The 20,179-nt window shown below is 47.4% G+C and overlaps 2 protein-coding genes across 4 annotated transcripts in view; one reads left to right on the forward strand and one right to left on the reverse strand.

Annotated features, from left to right (window-relative positions):
• Positions 1 to 3,433: 3,433 nt before the first annotated feature.
• Positions 3,434 to 9,429, reverse strand: Foxa1 (forkhead box A1). 3 transcript variants are annotated; one of them, XM_058584486.1, is made up of 3 exons: positions 8,927 to 9,429; positions 7,045 to 7,175; positions 3,434 to 6,527 (listed from the first exon to the last, which is right to left on the reverse strand). In XM_058584486.1, the coding sequence occupies exon 3, from the start codon at positions 6,498 to 6,500 to the stop codon at positions 5,193 to 5,195; it is 1,308 nt and encodes a 435-aa protein (XP_058440469.1). In that variant the 5' UTR covers positions 6,501 to 6,527; positions 7,045 to 7,175; positions 8,927 to 9,429; the 3' UTR covers positions 3,434 to 5,192. The 3 variants fall into 3 exon arrangements, with proteins under 3 accessions (XP_058440469.1, XP_046316976.1, XP_046316975.1); XM_046461020.2 differs by having other exon boundaries at positions 7,050 to 7,175; positions 8,927 to 9,428; XM_046461019.2 differs by lacking the exon at positions 7,045 to 7,175 and having other exon boundaries at positions 3,437 to 6,527; positions 8,927 to 9,425.
• A 38-nt stretch (positions 9,430 to 9,467) lies between these two features.
• Ttc6 (tetratricopeptide repeat domain 6) overlaps positions 9,468 to 20,179 on the forward strand; it is a 238,690-nt gene continuing 227,978 nt past the window's right edge. Inside the window, exon 1 of the mRNA XM_058584485.1 lies at positions 9,468 to 10,054. The gene's annotated coding sequence lies outside the window, so the exon portion shown is untranslated. The remainder of the gene's footprint in view (positions 10,055 to 20,179) is intronic.

Here is a 20,179-nt window from a genome sequence, read left to right on the forward strand (position 1 = left end):
GCATCTAGAAGGAGAACTCCTCACTTCCCAGAGGGGCAAGGAGGAGGGGAGCTCACTCTTGCCATGCCATTTGCTCTTAAAATGTGTAGTAGTATAACTATCATAATTGTCTTGACGAAGTTAGAAAAAGAAAGGTAGCAAGTGAAAATTTCCGCCTGGTCAGGTTTAAAAACACGCATGCAGTTTACAAGTTATTATGGAACAGCATGGGTATTCTCCGCCCCCTTAAAGCTTGCTAGAAGGAGGGCTGGGTGTGTGTGTGGTGGGGGGGAAGGTGAGGGCTGCAGTCCCAGCTGTGCAAAGTTCAATGAACCAAGCTGGGCTGGGAGCTAAAAAGAGAAAACACCAATGGAACCATTATGTCCCAAATTTAACTATTAAGAAGAAGAAGAGAGGGGGGAAATTTTAATTTGTTGTTAAATGTTATTTGAATATGCTAAATAGCACCATAGTAGCTGCTTTTAAAAAACCTTATATCTCTTCAAATGGATTCTATTTATAAACAGGAAGGTTGTAAGATCTTCCAAGTGATTTAATTTTATAACATTCTCAATCTTATGAGTATTTATAGATATTACAATTCTTTTATTTTGGGAACTTTTTATTTCTAAATTTAGGCATAATTTGATTACCTATTTAGCTCAAGGTAGCTTAAAAATAATCACCTTTTGCATGTAATTATCTTGAAGTAATTAAGCTTTCTCCTAACTGTATTAGTTGTAAAACACATTGTACCATCATTCAAATAAACAGTGTTTAATTTTGAAGATAATTTTTTACAAATTTATTAAATATTAAATAATTTAAGCAATTTTATTTTTCAACAAGTTTTTCCTCTTGACATATTGAGGTATCACATTAAAATACATTATAGCTAAATGTTCTACAATATTACTGCTAAATCAACAGAAAACCAATTGATCTTGAGGAAAGGTTAATTAATTTGGGTTACAGGTCTCCTACTTTGTCCGCATTGACAGGAATTTGTATTGATCGCAGGTTTTTTTTTTTTTCAAAGAAATTTAATAAGCATTTTCATGTAACTGAGATCAATTTGAAAAATGCCAAAACAACAAAGTTTTAACATTTTATCACTACGGGAATTATTGTCTGTTATGGCTCACTCAAATCTTCGAGACTCCTGAGGAAAAAAAAATTTTTTTACACTTTCAGTAAAATCTGTCAGGTAACTATAGTCTTCTGAAAAATGAAAACATAAGTTAAAAACTTTAATAGGATTCTATTGGTTTTCTTCTCCTAACAATTCTCGCCAGTTTATTCTGCTATGCCGGGGATCACTGAAGGGACAATGGAAATACAATTTTATCTTTGATTTAAACACTGTGTTAACTCTCTTGTGGAAAACGAACTGAGCTGCCTCCTACTTGCGTACACTTCTGAGCTGTTTCGTTTCTGCTGAATAGAACTGGCGAGTTTCTCTTCTTCCCTAGCTTTGGTTTTTCTCTCCCCCCTTCGGCTTTTTAAAATCACTTTGAAAAATGTTCCAAACCTGCCGCTTCCAAATGCAAAGTGGAAGTAACAATTGAAGGGTCCCTCCCCAGCACTCACTCCCCAAACATTTTTTCCTCCTTTTAAAAAATATGTTTGCTCGTGGCGTTGGCAGTGGATCCGAGGGCCTCCGGAGCTTTACACTAGGGTCAGGAGGAAGACTTTCTATCCACGAGCCCTCCCTCCGCCTCTGGAGACCCCTCCCCCACCTCGGGCGAAATTCCTAAGTAGAACAAGCAGGGGGCACCGCCACTGAGCCCGGAGCATCCCCTTTCCGGCCTTGGGCCGCCGGAGCATCCGAGGTGAAGAAACCCTGGAACTCCTCGACGAAAACCGGGGGCGGGGGAAACCGGAGTCGCGCGGAGGCGGCACGCTCGGGGAGGGTCCCTCGGAACCACAGATGTTTTCCTCCTGGCCCAGGGGCGTCGCGCCCCAGCCCCGGGCGTTCAGGCATTTGTGTGTCCCGGTTTCCGAGGAAGGGATTACGCAGCGGGAGCGGCCGCGGCAACGCAGGCCGCTGGGGCCGCAGGACGGTGACAAGAAGCCCGGACTTCTTTGTTGACTTTTAGGTCTCTGGCTCAACAGAAGATTTATTCGCCAGACAGGGAAAATGCCCAAACAATGAAGAACTAACTGCACTTGTCATCCTGAGACGCTTGCGGTCTTGCTCTTCCCCCCTTCCCCAGAAACCTGCTGCCCGAGTCCCGACGCACGGGTCACAGATCGCGTCGCCCAAAGGCGGCGGAGAGCGTAGTCTGACAACCCTGTGGGAAGCCCACCGGGCGGGCAGGAGCTGGGCCTGCAGGCACCTCGGTTCCAAGGCCAGACCCGCTCCTCAGGACCCTGGCGCTGGCGTCCCAGGAGGTCTCCAAAGGCTCTGGGCACCTTCCACCCGCCAACCCAGAAAGAAAAAAAAAAAAAATCTGCCAAGTAAAAGATCAAGAGCCAAGGGCTACTGGAACCTGGTGGGGCGAAGACTGTACGTTGATACTGCTAGTGTGTCGAAGGGGAAGAAGGGAACGTCACCAAGGGGATGGCACAAAAAATCAGACGCTTTAGGTTCAAGGGAACTGGAGGAAATGCCAAATGCCGTGGCCCAAGCTCACGCATGTATGTTACATTTGGAATTTGAATTTTCCATGACTTGTTTACTCGCCATATAACTATGAATAACTTAAGATTCAAAGCTTTTTTCCTCTCTTGGGTTTTCAACGTCCTTCCGAGGCCTCCAAATTAAGTTTCGAAATGACTTAAACCAGTGATTTATTTTTTTCCCTTCCTCCTTTCATTAGCTGAAGAGAGCGGAGATTTCTGGATTTTTCTCAAGTGCTATGTGGCGTCCCTCTCTCATCTGGGGAGGCCATTAGGCGATAATTAAGCGACTCGCCACAGCTCTTTTTATCTTGTCTGCGGTTATGGAGTGGTGCGATCAAAGTAAAGGCTGTCCAAGTTCAAGCCCTGGTGAGGATGGAGTTCATACACAAGCGCTCAGGCAGGCCAGCCTCTACTTGGGCTGGTGGTGTTATTGTTGATGTCAATCTGAACAAGACTTACAAAGAAATAGGTGGACTGGAAAGTGAGCCTACTATCAAAGGAGATTAATGATTTTGTGATCCCAAGCAACTAGGGGTGTGAAGTTGCATTTCAAATCTTCTTAGAAGGCAAACAAATCATCAGATTTAAGATTCTGAGGAGCGATATTTTTACAAACGGTATTTAAAAAATATATATATCTTCACAAAAACAAAATAGCTATCCTGAAATATCCTGGTGGCTCAAAACTTACCCTACAGAAGTGAATTAACTCCCCTCCTCTCTCCAAAGCTGGCAGAATGGCTAAGTTTTGTTTCTCTTTTAATGAGAATAGGGTTGAAGAGTTCCTGTTGCAGACAACTTAATTTTATCAGACACAGCTGATACATTATTCTCACTTGAATATTCTCTGATAAGGGGAAAAGTATACATTGGGGAAGTTGGAAAATTAGCAATATTTTATTTCACAGTGGAAAAACTGAAATAAAACACACAAAAAAAGGCCGTGCAAGAAAATTGGAGTAAACCTTAATGGGAATAAAGAATTTTAAAAATCTGAAATTTTGGACTATTTAAATCAGTCTGCCTGCCCACTTTAATTTCTTTCACTGCCTTTTAATGACCGCACGTTCATTTAAATCGTAGATGAAACAATTTTTGTTTTACATAATTTTCCTGTTTGTCATTCATATTGTTTCAAAGTTTGAAAAGTATTATATTCAGAAGATCTGCTGTGGATTTAGTCAAGTGAAGGAAAATGAGAGAAATCCTTTTTTTTGTTGTTAACATTTGATTTATTTAAAGTCCTTAACTGCAAATGATCAAGAACATATTCCACGGCTTAAAATCTGGTATTATTTTTGTTATTTAAATCAAAATATTTTAATTACAATCACATTGATAAAAATTAACATTTTAATTGTAATTTTAACCATCATTTAAAGCAATTTCGGCTGTAAAGAAAAGAATAAACCATGCAATAAATTAACATTGAGAAGGCAAAAAGGAATAATAATGAAACCCGTCTGGCTATACTAACACCATATCCAACTGTGGAAAGTGCATTAACACTGGATGAAACAAGCACACGATGGCAATAATTAAAATGGCCACAATCAATACGATTTTGGAGTCTTGGACCAATTTTTGAAATACAGCTCCCTATTAACTTCTCTCTTTTCCAACATTGTGATATTCTGTTTTTGTGGGAAAAATATCCTTTAAATGGTGTACATACACATAAGATAATTTTATACATTATGTGACCTCAGAATGACATGACCATGGCACTCTGCAAATCAAGGAGCAGAGTTCTTGACAAGGGCAATTCCTGAGGAATTGATTCCTAGGCCCCAGATATGGGGAGAGAACAAGAGGGGTAGGGTCCTTATAACTTCTTGGTCAGGCAACCCTTAACAATGTAGAATGTATATTACCTACCTATTAACCTCTATATGTTATGTAAATATATGGAGAATGTCTACATATCTGAGCATAATTAAGTCCATAGACAGTATATATATATATATTTCATTTAAAGTCCACTGCTTTCTGGATCAGAAATGTAAGCTGAAAAACAAATGGCTCTGATGTTTATATTCTGTTTATGTTTTGTTGCATAACTGCGGTAGTCTTTCAATACTTTCTAGAGCCCCTGGTGTCTACTTGTTTCTTCACCATTTCAATTCTTATGGTTAAGAGTATTGCCATGGACCTGTAAACTCGTGCGTTGGGGTCAGATAAGGAGGGGAGAAAAAGCACAAACAAATATTTTACAAACTTGACCATTTTTCTTTCTTTTTGTTTAAATATACCCTGCACAGACTAGAATGTGTCTGGAAGGGAAAGACGGAAGAAAGGGAAGAGGGCAAGGAAGAAGGAAAATTTTATATGTACACTTGTGGATCATTAAACTTCGCAGGAAAAATTTTTGTTGGTGCGGGGTTGGTAATAATATACACAACGAGTTTTGAATACAATAATAAAGTAACAGTCCTTTCCACTGGGGGAAAATTGTGCACGAAAAATTAAAATAGTTGGGATTTTATTATGCTGTTGTTGGTGTGTGTGGTTTTGTTTGCTGTTGTTTTTTGTTTTTTTCTCTCACTGCTACCAGCATGGCCATGCAGACAAACCCCCAGTCCCGGAAGCTAGGAAGTGTTTAGGACGGGTCTGGAATACACACCTTGGTAGTAGGCCGGCTCCAGGGCTGAGGGCTCGATGGGGCTCCTCGTGGCCACAGAGGCGCTGCCAAGGGGCAGGCTGGCGGGCAAGGTGGCGCCGTAGGGTGAGTACTGCAGTGCCTGCTCATATGCCTTGAAGTCCAGCTTGTGCTGCTGCTCGGAGGAGGACATGAGGTTGTTGATGGAGAAGGGGTGATTGAAGGAGTAGTGGGGATCCCCTTTCAGGTGCATCTGAGACTCGTGGGGTGCTAGGCCATGCGCTGGATGAGAGGGGGGCACAGATGCCAGGGCCCCAGGCCCGGAGCTTATGGGGGGAGCCGACGAGGAGGCTGGAGTCTTCAACTCCGAGGCGCCCCCTGTCGCCGTCGCCCCGCTGTGGTCCAGAGTCTGGGGGCTGGCGGCGGGCCCAGGGGCCGGCGCGCCCTCTAGCTGGCCGGCCTTCCCGTGCACACCCCGATGAAGAGGCGAGTCGGCGCTGGGGTTACCCGCGCCAGAGGGGTCCTTGCGGCTTTCAGGGCCGCTCTTGGAGCCGCTGGCCCCACTCCCTCCCCCGGCCCCTGGCTGCTTTTCGCACTTGAAGCGCTTCTGACGGCGCAGGTAGCAGCCGTTCTCGAACATGTTGCCGGAGTCCGGATGCAGCGTCCAGTAAGAGCCCTTGCCTGGCTTGTCCGGGGATCGTGCCACTTTGACGAAGCAGTCGTTGAAAGAGAGAGAGTGGCGGATGGAGTTCTGCCAGCGCTGCTGGTTCTGCCGGTAATAGGGGAAGAGGTCCATGATCCACTGGTAGATCTCGCTCAGCGTGAGCATCTTGCTGGGCGCCTGCTGGATAGCCATCGTGATGAGCGAGATGTAGGAGTAGGGCGGCTTGGCGTGTGGGTAGCTGCGCTTGAACGTCTTGGCGTCGCCGCCTCCGCCCGCGCGGCTGCGGCCCAGGTTGGACGGAGCGTACGCCATGGGGCTCATGCACGGGTTCATGGCGGCCGCATAGGGGCCCAGGCCATTCATGGAGGCCGCCGGCTGCGCGCCCATGGCGCTCATGCCACCTGGACTCAGCGCCGTCCCCATGGCAGTCACTCCTGCTGCCGTCATGCTGTTCATGGCGCCCGCTGAGCCCCCTGGCATGCCGGTCACAGCGCCGGGACTCAGACCGGCTCCGAGGCCCGGGTTAGCGTAGGACATATTGAAGGAAGCCGGGGTCATGTTGCCGCTCGTGGTCATGGTGTTCATGGTCATGTAGGTGTTCATGGAGTTCATGGAACCTAGGCCTGAGTTCATGTTGCTGACTGGGACGGAGGAGTAGGCCTGGAGCAGAGACAGCGAGTGAAGAGGCCCCGAAGGGCGGGGTTAGTGATAGGCTGGGGGCAGAGGGGGGGCAGCAGGCCAGGGGCAAACTCCTGGTGGCGCGGGTGGAGAGCATTTCTAAAAAGTATGGGAGCCCCCCACCCTGGGCAAACTGTTAGGCGCCCTTCCCAGACCGAGCAAAGATGTCTTGCGCGGCAGGAGGAAAATCCTAACGCAGCAGGCATGAAAGACAAGCGCTCACAGAAAATATGTCCCCGGGAAGATGTGTAATCGCCTTACACACCAGACTCAGGGGTTGGCTTCCAGGGCTGCTTCACTGCCGCCTCTATCCACACCAGGCACTATACCAAGTCTCCACCCCACACCAGCCTCGGGCCTTTGAGGCAAATGGTCTTTAAAAACTCCGAAAATAGAATTAATCTCTGACCCTCTGCTTCTTCACATCATCCCAAGGATCCAGTGGGTTCCCGGCCCAGCCCCCGCTGGGAGAGCAACAGGGCGCCAACTCTGTGCCCACCTCACCCAAGGCTAGCAGGCTCCGCTTGACTACACAACAGTCTTGATTGTGCTAGATGGCTGTTAATGAAACTCTTCTTAAAATACAGCAAATCATCCAGGGCCATGTACCCCCTACCATCATTCATTTCCCTACAAGAAATGGCTTTATTGTTTTAGGAGTTTTTGCCAAAATGATGCATTCCTTTTAAAAAAAAAAACATTATATCTAAAAGTAGTGTTTCCCATCTACTTGTAGCAAATCTAATATTTAAAAAGGAAGCATACTCAGAAATTATATAGGCTTCGGCAAATAAAAGTGAAATCAGATTAACAGAAGCTTATTGCAGGAGTGCATCATAGTATCAACCTTCTACATACGTTTGACATGAGTTTACGTGTATACCTCTCCAAACCATTTAAAAACTTGCATTGTTACCTATTTCTAGCCCTTTAAAGTGTGAAAATTTTGGTGACAATTTGTTGTAATAATCATCTAGGTTTTTTTCACAAACCGATATGCTGCTGATGACCATTTCAAAAGCCTTGCTTTTGAAACTTCATGAGTAGTTTTGAAAAATTTCCAAAATTAAACACTACCTACTTTCTCTTAATGCTCTTATACTTCCTAATTCTCAGTTTCAACATGTAGGAAAGCTCTTTTACTAGAGGGCTTAACTGGTGGATTGAGATGACTGCATCAGAATTAAACCTCTGGAAGAGTTCTGAGCTCCTTTAAAAAACTCTTTATCAATAGTAATTTGGGAATGAAGTGGGTATTTTAAAATACAGAACCCAGAAATACTAAAACTACTTATCCGATAATTTAATAAAGAACAATAAATTCCTCAAATTTATGTTCATCAGCAAATATAACTCCATTTGAAAACATAAGAGATGAACAAATAGATTTAAATAGGAATACCCTGTAAACTGTGGTATTCAAATAAACTTGAATGAATGTGAAAATATATCTATATATATAGAAACTAATTGCTATGAAAACGTTTTCTGATTATATATATGTATATATGTATATATACATATACCACACATAAATATATATTTTGTCCACCGCCGTCATGTGGTGGGGTTTATTTACTTGGGAGTTTATTTTCTTTTCCTTTTCCCAAGATAATCCAAGGCCCAATCCAGTAAGCGTTTTTAAGAATGGTAAATAAACTTTTGGGGGGCAGCTGCAAACTGTTTTCAGAAAAATACTTTTAATAGGGGGTGATCCTGCCTGTACCTGGTTTTCCTCTCAATCCTTTTGTGCACATTGTAAAAGCCCATGAACGGGCCACCAAGGGGACAATGAAGAGAAACAGGTTCTTGGCCCCGAGTTCTGGAAAAGGATTTGGCTCGCACTAGCGCCACCCAGCGGTTCTAGAGTAGAATGAGCTCACTTCTCCCCAAACAGGGCTTTTGAAGAAGTTTTACAAAATGTAGGAATCGTTTCATTATTGAGACTCCCAACTTTGCTGCACAGCGCCTTTATCAGAATATGTCTGCAAATTAAACGGTGGGACGCAGAGACTGCCCTGAAGGCAAGCTCTGGATTTCTCAGAGTTACTTCCAACTAGTGCCGGCGGCACCCGAGGCGCCCAGGGCCGGGCTCCAGCTCCCGCTCTCTACAGGGCAGAGGCAAGTGCTTCCCAGAGCGGATGTTTTCAAAGCCCGGACTTTCCTAAAACTCTTTTGCCCGCTGCGAGAGCAAGGACCCAACTGGGGAACTGGACCGACTATGAGGCTCGTCCAAAGCTGGGCCCGGGCCACACCAAGCAGACGGGCAGCCGTGGCACCGATTAGGCGCCACCAGCCCGCCAGCCACACTGCCTGTCCCGCGCCCACCTCGCCCCGGCCTCTGGGCTCCGGAGACGCCCTGCTGGCCACCAGTCTCTCACCTCCTGTGTGTCCGCGTAATAGCTGTTCCAGTCGCTGCTCTCATGCCCTTCCATCTTCACAGTCCCTAACATCCTGGAGCAACCCTGCCCGATGCAACCATCCAGCCCAGTGCGAAGCGACGGGCAACCGCGCGGCGCGGGGCGGGGGGAGGGGAGCCGAAGCAGCTGCAGTCACCCGAGCGCCCGCGCGGGCCCAAAGCCACCCCGGAGAGGAGGAAGCTTGGCGCTGCGGGGCGCGGCGTGCGTGGCGGCGGCACGGCGGGCGGGGGCAGCGCCGGGGGCAGGCGGCTGCCGCGGAGCGCGGCGCCGGGGAGCGCCTCCGCGGAAAGTGAGCGGGCGGCCTCTGTGAGGCGAGTGCAGTTGAGCTGATGTGGATCTTACGTCGCTTGAGTGCCCACCTCCTCGTCCTCTCCCCATTTGTCCGCGGCACAAAGACGCTCGCACCTACAAAGCCCGAGGTGCACCTGCGAGGCGGCCGCCCGCCAGTCCAGCCGCCGCTCCTCCCGCCCTGCCGCGCCGCCGCCGCGCGCGCCCCCCGCGCCCCCTCCCATTGAGTCCCCTCCCCCCAAACCTGGCCCTCACTTTGTTTGCAAAGCAGTGTAATTGGTTTAAGCCCCGAGGCTAGGGAAAGAGTGAAATGGGGCGGGGGAGTGTATGTAACCCCCTTTGGAAAAGGGAAAAAGAAAAATAGGCGGGACCATGAAGGGCAGGCCAAGATTCTAGATGGGAACCCGGTAGCTGGAGTAGGGCTGGGGCGGTGGCGTCGGAGCCCAGGCTCTGGGACCTTGTGCGCGAGATGACCAAGGGGTTCCTCCCTAGAGGCACTCACCACCCTCTGCACCTGAACTGCGACTGCGTCCGGAGCTCCTCATGCCCTTTTACCTGTTCCCTGCCTCTACCCTCATGATTCCAGACCCAAAGTTCAACCCCGCGAGACTGGTGAATACAGACTTTATTTTATTTTATTTTTCCCCTCACCTGGGCTTCAAACTAGAAAAGGGAAAAAGCCTCGTCACTAGAAACCCAGCCATCTGAGTCAGCCGAGCCGAGTGACGTTAGGTTGACCCGGGCTCCTGGCTAGCAGAGCGGAGGCGCAGCCACGAAACTCGTACCTGCGGCTAAGAGCAGGTGAGTCACAGCACCGTTTTATATCTTTATGACATAACTTTTTTTTTTCCGCCTCAGTCCTCTCCACTCCCCTTGTCATCTGTAGTGAACATAAAGAGGAAGAAACTGAGAGCAGATGTCTGTGTAGTAGAGCAGGCGGATTCAAGTTGGCCGTTCTCCCTCAATCGAGCTCCTCCTCCCACCCCCCTTCGGCAGCCTAGGGGACTGAGCTGGAAGGTACCGTCTGGTTTCTGATAGGGAAAGGTCAAGGGGAGGGGACATCTCCCTAAACACGGACGTTAGCTGAGAAAACTAGGACTCGCACGCTGGGACGCATCTGCACTGCTGAAGAGGTGCCAGGCCGAAGCCAGAGGCAGCCCATAAAGGCTGTGTCTCTGACCTGGAGATGTGGGACTAGCATTTCAAGCTCTCGCTTGGTTCCTAATGGGTCCTGGGCTTCTATGGGAAATTCTCCCCCACGGAAAGCCTTTTGACTTCCTCGAAGCTCTTTGTAGTGGATTGCTCACATGTCCTGGAGAAAGACCAACCAAAGAGACTGGATGATAGGCACTAAATTGGTGATAGGTTGGGAGACGTGCACGGATGTTTCTGAGTAGAGTGTATATGTGTTCTGAGTATGAGTGATGGAGTGTGTGAGTGACCATGTATGTGTTGTACCTGCCTGCAGAACCATCAGGTTTCCTTAAGTAGCAATAAAATAAAATCTTAACTAAGACTGCAAAATTCTTGTTTTGCAAAGTTAAAAAATGTAATTAATCTCATTTTAAGAAATGTGTTTTAACTTGCCTTCCAAACAGATATCTTATCACACCCCCCCACCCCGTTCTTTGTTCTCTTAAATCTTTTTTCCTTGAAAACTGGTAAGAGAATCACGTTAAGTCCTTGAACCAAACAAATCTCTTAAATCAGCAGGGGAGCAGAGAGGGTGAAGATGTACAGTTAAGGAAATAAAAAAGATAAAAGCATTGGATTACAATTCCTTTTTGAACAGAAGGGGGGGCATCATTTGTGAGGGAGGGAATGAGAATGAAATTAAATCCACCTGGAACTCAGCAGCCCAAGAACCCACCCCAATGCAGTCTACCGAGGTGGACCCTTGAGTTTATGTAAAGGTACCTGCAAGTGTGTGTCTGAAGCTAATTCTTTGGTGCAAAGTTCCCATCAGCAGCAGGACCTCAGTTCCAATTGTAAAGTACACTGATGCTTAGCTCCCTCAGTCTGATGGAGACTTTCAGTGTTAATGAGCTTCCTTGTTCCTTCCAGCGTGTGACTCTCAATGCCCTCTTGGCTCTTCTACAACATCAAGCTTGACTACAGTATTTTCTTTATGGGTGGTTACAACTTAGTAATAGCTTAGTGATAGCTTTTACAGTGCACAAAAACACTGCACTTTAAGAGAAAAAAACGTAGTCACTGTAACGGGAATTAATTTTAAAATGTCAAATGTTCATTTGGCTTATTTTCCTAAACTGTAGTTTTTTTCATCAATGTATGATAATAATATCTTCTGTTCATAATGTTATGGCCAAAGTAAAGTTTCTCCCAAGCTTCTTCAAAGCCTAAGACTGATGGTGCAGAATGGACTCTGTCAGCTCTAGAGCCTTGATCCAGCTCCGAGGTTCCCAGGTCCGCAGACCAAGGGATTCCCGGGAACACAGCGCCTCCTGTCTTACAGACCGAATGCTAGATTTTCCAGCAGGTGCCCACAGCGATAACCCCAGGAGAGACTGGGTTGAACCTCGCACGTTTCTTTCAGGCAGGGATTTTGGTCTGCAGCAGCATTCCTAGACACCTAACAAATTCAGAAGGTGAAGTTCTAATGTACTCCACATGCTACCCAGTCAGTTTCCCTGAGGGATAAAAGAGAATCAGCAGGGCCACGCAGTGTCCTTGACTAGGAAACACACACACACACACACACACACACACACACACACACACGCTGCTGTCTCTCAAGGTTGATGGCCAGTTGGCAGCCAGGTAAAGAGTCCAGCTGCCTAACCCTGCTTGTTTCCAACCACTTTCCCCAATTAGGTCCTTACAGTGTTACACAACTGCTTTGCAAAGACTGCTGCTTTCTTAGGGGAGTTAAACCTGTCTTCAGCTCTAGGAGGCTGAGTGGACTCAGGGCAGGGAAATCACTAGAGCAGCCACGTGGCAGTTCCTGAGAAGTCCCGAGCCAAACTCGCAGGGGTGAGGACTGGTCTTCGGCAGCCGGGGGCAGCCGAGGTAGCGGGGAGAGCGGGCTCTTCAAGTGGAGGGCGCTGGGGCAGTCAGGACCTTGGGGTACACTAGTACATAAGGCAGCCGCGGATCGAGAAAGCGGCTCCGCCTTTCCTGGAAGCTGCTCCTGCCACGCGTTTGGGGCCTGCTCCCTCCCTGCACAGACCCGCCGTAGGAGGTCCATTGACTGAGCCCGTGAGCCTCAGCTCATCCTCCCCGCAAATATTGACCAGGCAGGGAGAAGCAGAGGGTATGACGACTAAAGACTAAAGATGTCTCCAAGCCAAGGCTCCTGTCGTGGACCCAGCTGGTGGCCTCCCCAAGCCTGGGCCCTACCTATTTAGCGATCGAAGGGTGGGGACGAAAGCAGGGTCTGGGGCGGCAGGCCTCTGCGATGGGATGCCCCTGGATTCTCTCCAGGGCGTCCCTCCATGGCTTTTCCTAGTCGGCCTCCTTTCCCCGACGACTCTTGTTGGTGCTGTGATCAGGTCAAGACCTCCGTGGGCCCAGCCACGCTTGGTGCAGGGTGGTCCGAATTTATCCTCATCCCCCACCTCCTACCCAGATAAGAAGCTTAAGTCTTCCTCCTGCAAGAGAGAGAATCAGACTCAATGAAAGACCTGTGGTCTTTAACTCGGTTCAAAGCCGACCCCAACTGGGACCTGGCTCAGCTGAGGAATGAGGAAGGCCGGAACGCAGAAAGCCTCTGCTGGCCCTGCCGATTTGAGGTGTGCCTGGAGAAGGGACCTGAGTGCCTCTGGAGCGACAGTCTTAAGCGTCCCGCCCACACCCGCGGGGGGGCGCTGCGGTCGGCTCTGAGGGGCCCCCTCTCGCCCTGACCAGCCTGAGGCGCAGGGCCAGCATTCGAGCCCTTTTTCTCTTCCTCTCCCTTCTTTGCCTTTTCTTTCCTCATACTTTCGCTCCTCTCTTCCTTCTGACACTAAATCATTAATTAAGGAATTAACTCCCCACTGATGAGACGTCCCACTCCCAGTAGGTAGGCCCCCTACAACCACCTGAAGGACGCCGTCGGGCCACTTCTGTGCGGAGTCCTTTTGCTGTTCTCGGCCGCATCCCTGGCCAGGTGGTGTGTGTGCGCCTGTGTGTCTCCAATACACAGCACTAGGGCTTTCTGTTATTTTATTGTAAACAAACGAACATCAGCCATTAGGTTTGTCCCTTCTCCTACTGATCTCTGTCGGAGTCTCCGCTGGGTTTCAGAACCGTCCCAGAGTTCGTGGACCTGGCTCGCCAACAGCCGGATGTCGGAGCCGGAGCTGCTCCCCACCTGGCTTCTCCCGCGGGCGACAAAACCGTTTCTGGCCGTGAGCGAGCTTCGCTTTGCCAAAACCAACTCACATTTTCATGTATTCAAATGAGAAATGTTAGAAAGGGCGACTGGCTCTTCTGGGCAATCAAAGTCCCATCCGTTCCCCCAGCGAATGGGAGCCTTCCTCCCTCGAGGCCAGGGAGTGGATAAGGCACCCCTGCCCCGACAGTCGCGCATCTTCCAGCTGCGTTTCCCCCCAAGCTACTGACTTCTTTATCCCGACTGGTCAAAGCCAGTTAGCTGGAGGACTTCTTCAGCCCCAGCCAGTCAGTCCCTCGTTACCCCGCGCAGTCTTCACTCCGTGGCGCCCACACTACCCTTTGGCTTTTCCTGTTTACTTAAAACCCGCTTGGGTTGTCATTGTGGGGAAAGGACTGGAAATACACTCTTCACACAAAGAGTTGGAAAATTAGGGGGAAACGTGACACCGGTTAGGTCTAAGTTTGAACTGAAAGGAACTAGTGCGGCTGAAGTCCTACTGTGTACCACAGATTGGGCGGGGCGCTTGGAGATCCCAGCATTTCCTCTCTACCTGCTTTTCTGGTGCCCAAGAGCTGGGAAATTGGAAGCCTGGGCGAATGTAGGTCAGGACCTTGATCCCTCACCACAGAAGAAGCCCTCACTAATAGGAAACTGTAATGGAAGTCAAGGAGTTGGAAAAGACAACGAATTTCATCTCTTGCAGCTTAAACATTAAATCCTTCCTGAACGTTAGGCAAGTGTTGAGCTTCCTCATACCCTCAGATCCATTAGAACCTCCTCCCTTCCACACACCGAGGAGCTCTCCCACAGCCCCTTAATCATCACTGGTGACTTAACTTTGGCTATTCAAGTGTGATTGCCCTCAAATTTATGTAGTTCTATTTAAAAGATGCTTTTGTAACGACTATATAAAACATATCCTACATTTGGAAGAATTAGCTACAAAAATGCAGTATTTTTTAATTGTTTCCTGATTATCCTCCCCACCCGCCATTTTGAAATCATGCTTTGGACTGGTAAAGACACAAAGTTACTGACCTGACATGTAGAGGGAAATTATATTCATAATCTAAATTTAAAATTTTATTGGAGGGCACTGTTGGGGGGCTGCTTCTGGGTCTTTTAGCAGCTATTCCAGAGAAAACATTAGAGGACAGTTTTGTTTTAAAAGTGGCACATTTATTTGCAATTTTAAAAATCTCTGTAGTCCTATGGACCACAGAACAAAACTAGCTTAGCTCACCTTGCAGTGAGCTTACTTCTAAACAAGACATACTGTGAAGAAGCTTCCATGGCAGCACTTGCTTTGCTGGAACACCAGTGAGATTTGCAGAACTTGGGTCATTTTCTTTCTTTCTTTTTTTAAAATTCTAATTTGTTATACAAAATGGCAGAATGCAATTCATTTCACATTACACATATAGAGTACAATTTTTCAAGACACTGTACACAAAGTATTTTCACACCATTCGTGTCTTATACGTGTACTTATGTTAATGATTTCTAACTCATTCCACCATCATTCCTACCCCCTTCCCTCCTCCTTTCCCCTCTCTCCCCTTTGCCCTTTCTAAAGTTCCTCCGTTTCTCCCATGCTCCCCTCCAACTCCCATCCCCCAATCGCCATTATGTGTCAGCACAGAACTTGGATCACTTTCTAAATGTTTTGTTCTGATTTTCTACATGGATCAAGGTAAGGAAATGCAGGGCCACCATGAGGCATGGCCTGTGGTGGCAAGTTCGGAGCAGACTCCTGGGGTTCGGAGCAGACTCCTTGGTGAGAACTTTGCACATCTTTCCCGAACCAACTGAATTCTGCTCCCCTTAGGTCCACATCCTGCTCTAGATTTCTCCAAATTCTTTTCAGTCTTCTACAGCAAATTGCATTTGTTTCTTGTTGCTCTCTGAGGGCAGGAACCACTGTTATTCCCCAAGCCAGAGCAGAGCATAGTAGACTTCAAAGATTTATTCAAATAATCAACGACCTTAGCTCAGAGACTGGCCAGGCTAGCCTTAGGCAGGAGGGATTCATGAGTATCAAAATTATATCCACTTGCTTTTTAAGAATTCATGTGAGAGGACCTCAGTCCTGTGCACTGGGAAAACAAAGGGCTTGTGGAATGAATGGAGGAGGGAAGGAATGGATGGACAGATGCTTTTAGCAGAATGGACAGGATGTCTGAGCCTGAAACTCCTAGGCTTCCAAGTCCCATAGGCCTGACTCTTTCCTTGACATTGATGCCTGCTTTTAACCAAAACCATTAGGTCACATTATGAAATTGGAATTTCTCCCCTTCTTAGATACTTGGACATGGGTGGGATCACCAGCCAAGCCTTGCCCATATATGGCTACTGATGTATGACCCAAGGCAAATATTTCATTTTCCTCACTGTGAAAAGGCAGCAGCCACACCTATCATTAGCAGATATCAATTAAAAGTTAAAGAACCCCATCAATTTTCCATCAAGAAAATGTTTTACTCAGAGCTGTAAAGGAAACATCCATGTTTAAACAATATGTTTAAATTGGCAAACAAAGCCCAGCTCTTGCAGTGAGAAGGAAAAGACTTGCCACAGAGCTCTGTTCCTGCAAGGTTGAATTCAGGGGTTTAGAGCAAGTTGCCTTCTGCCCTGCTCTGGGGTTGCGGGGAGGAAGTGAGGGGCCTGGGACCCAGAGTGCTGGCTGATACAGGTGCTAGGCTTGCTCTGTGGCTGCCAAAGTTATGATCCTCCCTAGTGCCTCCTTCTTAGCAGAAGGAGGGGTGCTAGAAATTACCAGATCCTGACCTTAATTGCCTTTCAGCACAAAGTATTTCATTCTATGTATATTCCTTGTGTGATGTAATAGTTTTCTTAAATGACTGCCAATCCCTCCCAGAATACATGTGTTGTTGCAAGGTATTAGCTGGAGACTTCTTGTGTCATCCCCCCCCCCTCCTGAAATTTTATTTGCCACAAAAGCAGGCATTTGGGAAGTCACTGAGAGAGGAAGCAGGTCTGCCTCCTTCTTTGGGTTGCTGTCACTCGGGAAGCCACAGGGTTGTGTAATCCTCCAGCTGCATTTGGTGTTTCCAATGTCCCCTTATTCCCTACCCGGAGGGTGTGGGTTTCAGCAATTGCTGGAATCCTACCCTGGACCTGCACTGCAAAGTCCGTGCTTTCAGATCACCCTCTCTTCCAGTGTGCTGGTATGCATCCCAACTGATTCCGGACTACTGTCACCCGTGGGATGGGGGGACTGGGGTGGGGAGCTTTGAACTCTGGTCCAGCAGATTGGCCTTGAAGGCTCAGGATCCGGTTCTAGCAGATCTGGTGTACATTTCAAATGCTTTTGAGAATGTAGTTGGTGGGGTGGAGACCATTTTCCTTACTCAACTGGCTTCTCCCACCAAAAATACCTTTCACTGTGAATCATTGGTCCCCTCAGACTTCATGACCCTCTCCCCCACACCCCATGCTGAGAGAAATGGTTTCAGTAAATAAAGCCCAGTGCTGGGGTTGAAGGTCAGTTTACACTGGAGCAGGAGATTCTAAAACTCCCGGCAGGTGCTGGAATGGGAATAAACCAGGCCATGAATCCAAGGATGAGATGGAGAAACTGAGAACCAGAGAGTGTATATGGCAATGCCATTGGTGATGGGAGGGTCCATAAAGAGGTGTGTGTGTGTTGGGGTTGCAGCATGGCTAGAAGCTAGGCCCTGGTACTATAGACCTCGAACTTTTGCTGGGAAACTCAGGCAGACCCAGGTACCACATAATGAGCTTGGACCTGATGTTCTGGTTTTGGCAATGTTGATGGTAGGGACAAAACCTGGAGTGACTAGTGGCTCAGGTTTGAACTTGATGTTCCTCCCCAAGGGAATGAGGACCTGTGTGAACCTAGGAAAAAGAACTGTTTTGGAGGTGAGGTGTGTGTGTGTGTGTGGAGGGGTGTTCAGCTCCTGGAAGTGTCTGATGAAGTCTCTTAGAGGACTGCCACTAAGATTCCCTTCCCTTTTGCTGAATATCTAGTTTTATAGTCTACAGTTCCCGGTCAAATTTGGGCAAAAGCCTTTCTGCTTTTTACTGCACAGCATCTCCAAGGACAGCAGCAGCAGGAGAGAGAGAATAACCTGTCCTTCCTACTTCCAAGTGCAGGCAGAGCCTCTTCAGTGCACAGCTGCCCAGTGTTCTCATACTCCCCTTGCCAGGGCTGGTGTTCTCAGGCCCCTGTGTCTGAGTCTGAGATTTCTGAGAATTTCTATCACACAAATTCCAAGGGGCTCCTTCAATGTAATTGACAAAAACAAATGGGTGTTGGCAAACCAGGTGTTTGGAATCAGACCCAGATTCTGCAGGAGACTAGTTCTCTCTGAGCCTCAGTTTTCTCAATTGTAAAATGAGCGTGTTAGAACTCATCTCAGTATCAATGAGGACAGAATAAGTACACAATAAATGATAGCATAAAGAGCCATCACAGAATTCTGGGAGCCTGGGTGGTGCTGGATGATGCTGGGACGCAAAAAAGATTCAACCCTACAATCCAGGTGTGCTTCCCCTTCCCCTTCCAGGTCTCTGCTTGGGACCTCTGGCCTGGCTTTCTAGATGTTGCAATGTCTCCCTGGTATAATTAGCAAGGAGGAAGGAGCTTTAGAGTGGGAACTGGGCATTCAGTGGGGATGGGTCTCAATGTCCTATCTGGAATTCCCTCCCCATCTTCCAGAAGGGTGATGCTGCTCTCCATAGAGTCTGGATGGGTGGCAGAGAGAAAGTGTCACTAGAAGGGATCAGGAGACTTCACTGAGGACCTTCTAGGGGAAAGGAGGCTCAAGGGGGAAAGAGATGAGCAGGCCCATACTTGCCATCACACATAACCCACACAGGCCAGCAAGATGAATTGTTCTTCCTTCCACCCCTATAATAGAAAGGGAAGATACTGTCCAAAGATCCTGCCTGTGGCTTCCCTGGGCTCCTGAGATGGTTGTCTAGGCCCAGGTTCACTAGCTCCACCTGCAATCTTTGGCAGTCTCAGGCATCTTCTCTTTCAGATTTCTACCATCACTTGGGTATGGTAAGCCCAGGGAAACTGAGTTTTAGCCTAAGAGGGGAGGGAAGCGGGAGAAAAAAAAAGAATGCTGAGTTTGGGCTCCTTAGAGGCCACTGTAAGCCTCAGCATTGGAATTTGGGGAGAGCTGATATGAGAAAACCTTTGATTTCTTCCACATACTTTCCCCTCCTAGTTCCCTTCTCACGCACAGACTTGAAAGGAGCCATTCACTATCATTTGGAGAACTATCACCTAGACATTTTCTAAAATTATGAAAATCCAAAATGTGATTAGAGCAAGGAAACATTAGTTGCTGTCTTTGAGAATTATGTGATTTGAATTCCCTAACAAAGTTTCTTCCTGGGGTGCAAGTCCCTCTGAAATGAAGCAAGCATGCTGTGCTTTGGGTGGATTCTTCAAATATGAAAGACCTGAAATATTACCTTGCATGTGCAAGAAATCTTGATGGGGTGCCAAAGCTTAATTATGAAAAACAGTGTTTAAGAACACCAAATCACAAAAGGGTTTCACAGATGTAGAGCCATCTGCTGAGATGAAGGTTCATGAGTTGTTCACCCCCTCCTACTGAGGAAGTTTGGAATTGTTGAGGTTCAGCTGTGGGTGAGGGACTCTTTGTCTCGTAAATTTTAGACAAAGTTCGGGTGGGCTAAGTGGATGCTGTGTAGAAGTGCTATTACGTTTTGAATTCTGTTTCACTAAGAAATCAGAATCCAGGTGGGTAAAATAAAATGTTTTTTCACTGGAGAACAGACAAACAACACATCTTTAAGGCTTACTGATTTTCTTTGGGTTGGTATTGGGGGAAGTGAGCACAGGGAAAGTGGGCTGGTGCACAGAAGCCTCAGGCAGCGATCTCTGGCTAAATGTGGCTTCTGTTTTTACAGCTTACTTAGGGAGAGATGTTAGTTTTTCTAAGCATAAACCGGCATTGCTTCTCTAAGCTCAGTGTTTAGGCTACAAAGCTCATACAACCATCTTACATACCTACCACTAGAAAAGGAATGGTTCTGACCCCAAACGCAGCAAAATCTCTAGTGCATTACCATACTTGGAGAACACCTCTGTGAAACCCTTTGGAGGTGTAAAGTGTCACTGGAATGTTAAACTCCAGTCACTACCTCCAAGAAAAATAAATCCTTAATTCTCAGCCAACTACACCTGTTTTGGACCAGGCATATTAGTGTTATTTATATCTTTTCTTTGTAAATGGGTAATTTTACTGCTCAGGGCTTGCTTACCCTCCCCACCCCCACCCCTCCTCCAGTGCTGGGGATTGAACCAGCTAGACAAATGCTTGGACTTGCTAGACAAATGTTTTACTACTGAGCTACATCGCCAGCCTCTGTGCCTCCTATTTTTGATCTTACCTTAAGTACCCTGGGATCAGGCAGGAGCCAGACTTTTGAGGCATCTCAGGATAGAGGTGATTGACTTACCAGGGGGGTCCATTACTGAACTTCATAAGCTTAGATGTTAGAACCATTTCAGAATTTAAGGTCTAGAGGAAAGTCTAGCATATGGTCATTAAGTTACAATGGGAAAT

Source organism: Marmota monax, unplaced genomic scaffold (assembly GCF_021218885.2).
Source record: "Marmota monax isolate L192 unplaced genomic scaffold, Marmota_monax_Labrador192_F-V1.1 WCK01_AAM20220418_F8-fsc00001, whole genome shotgun sequence".
In the NCBI taxonomy this organism is placed as follows: Eukaryota; Metazoa; Chordata; class Mammalia; order Rodentia; family Sciuridae; genus Marmota; species Marmota monax.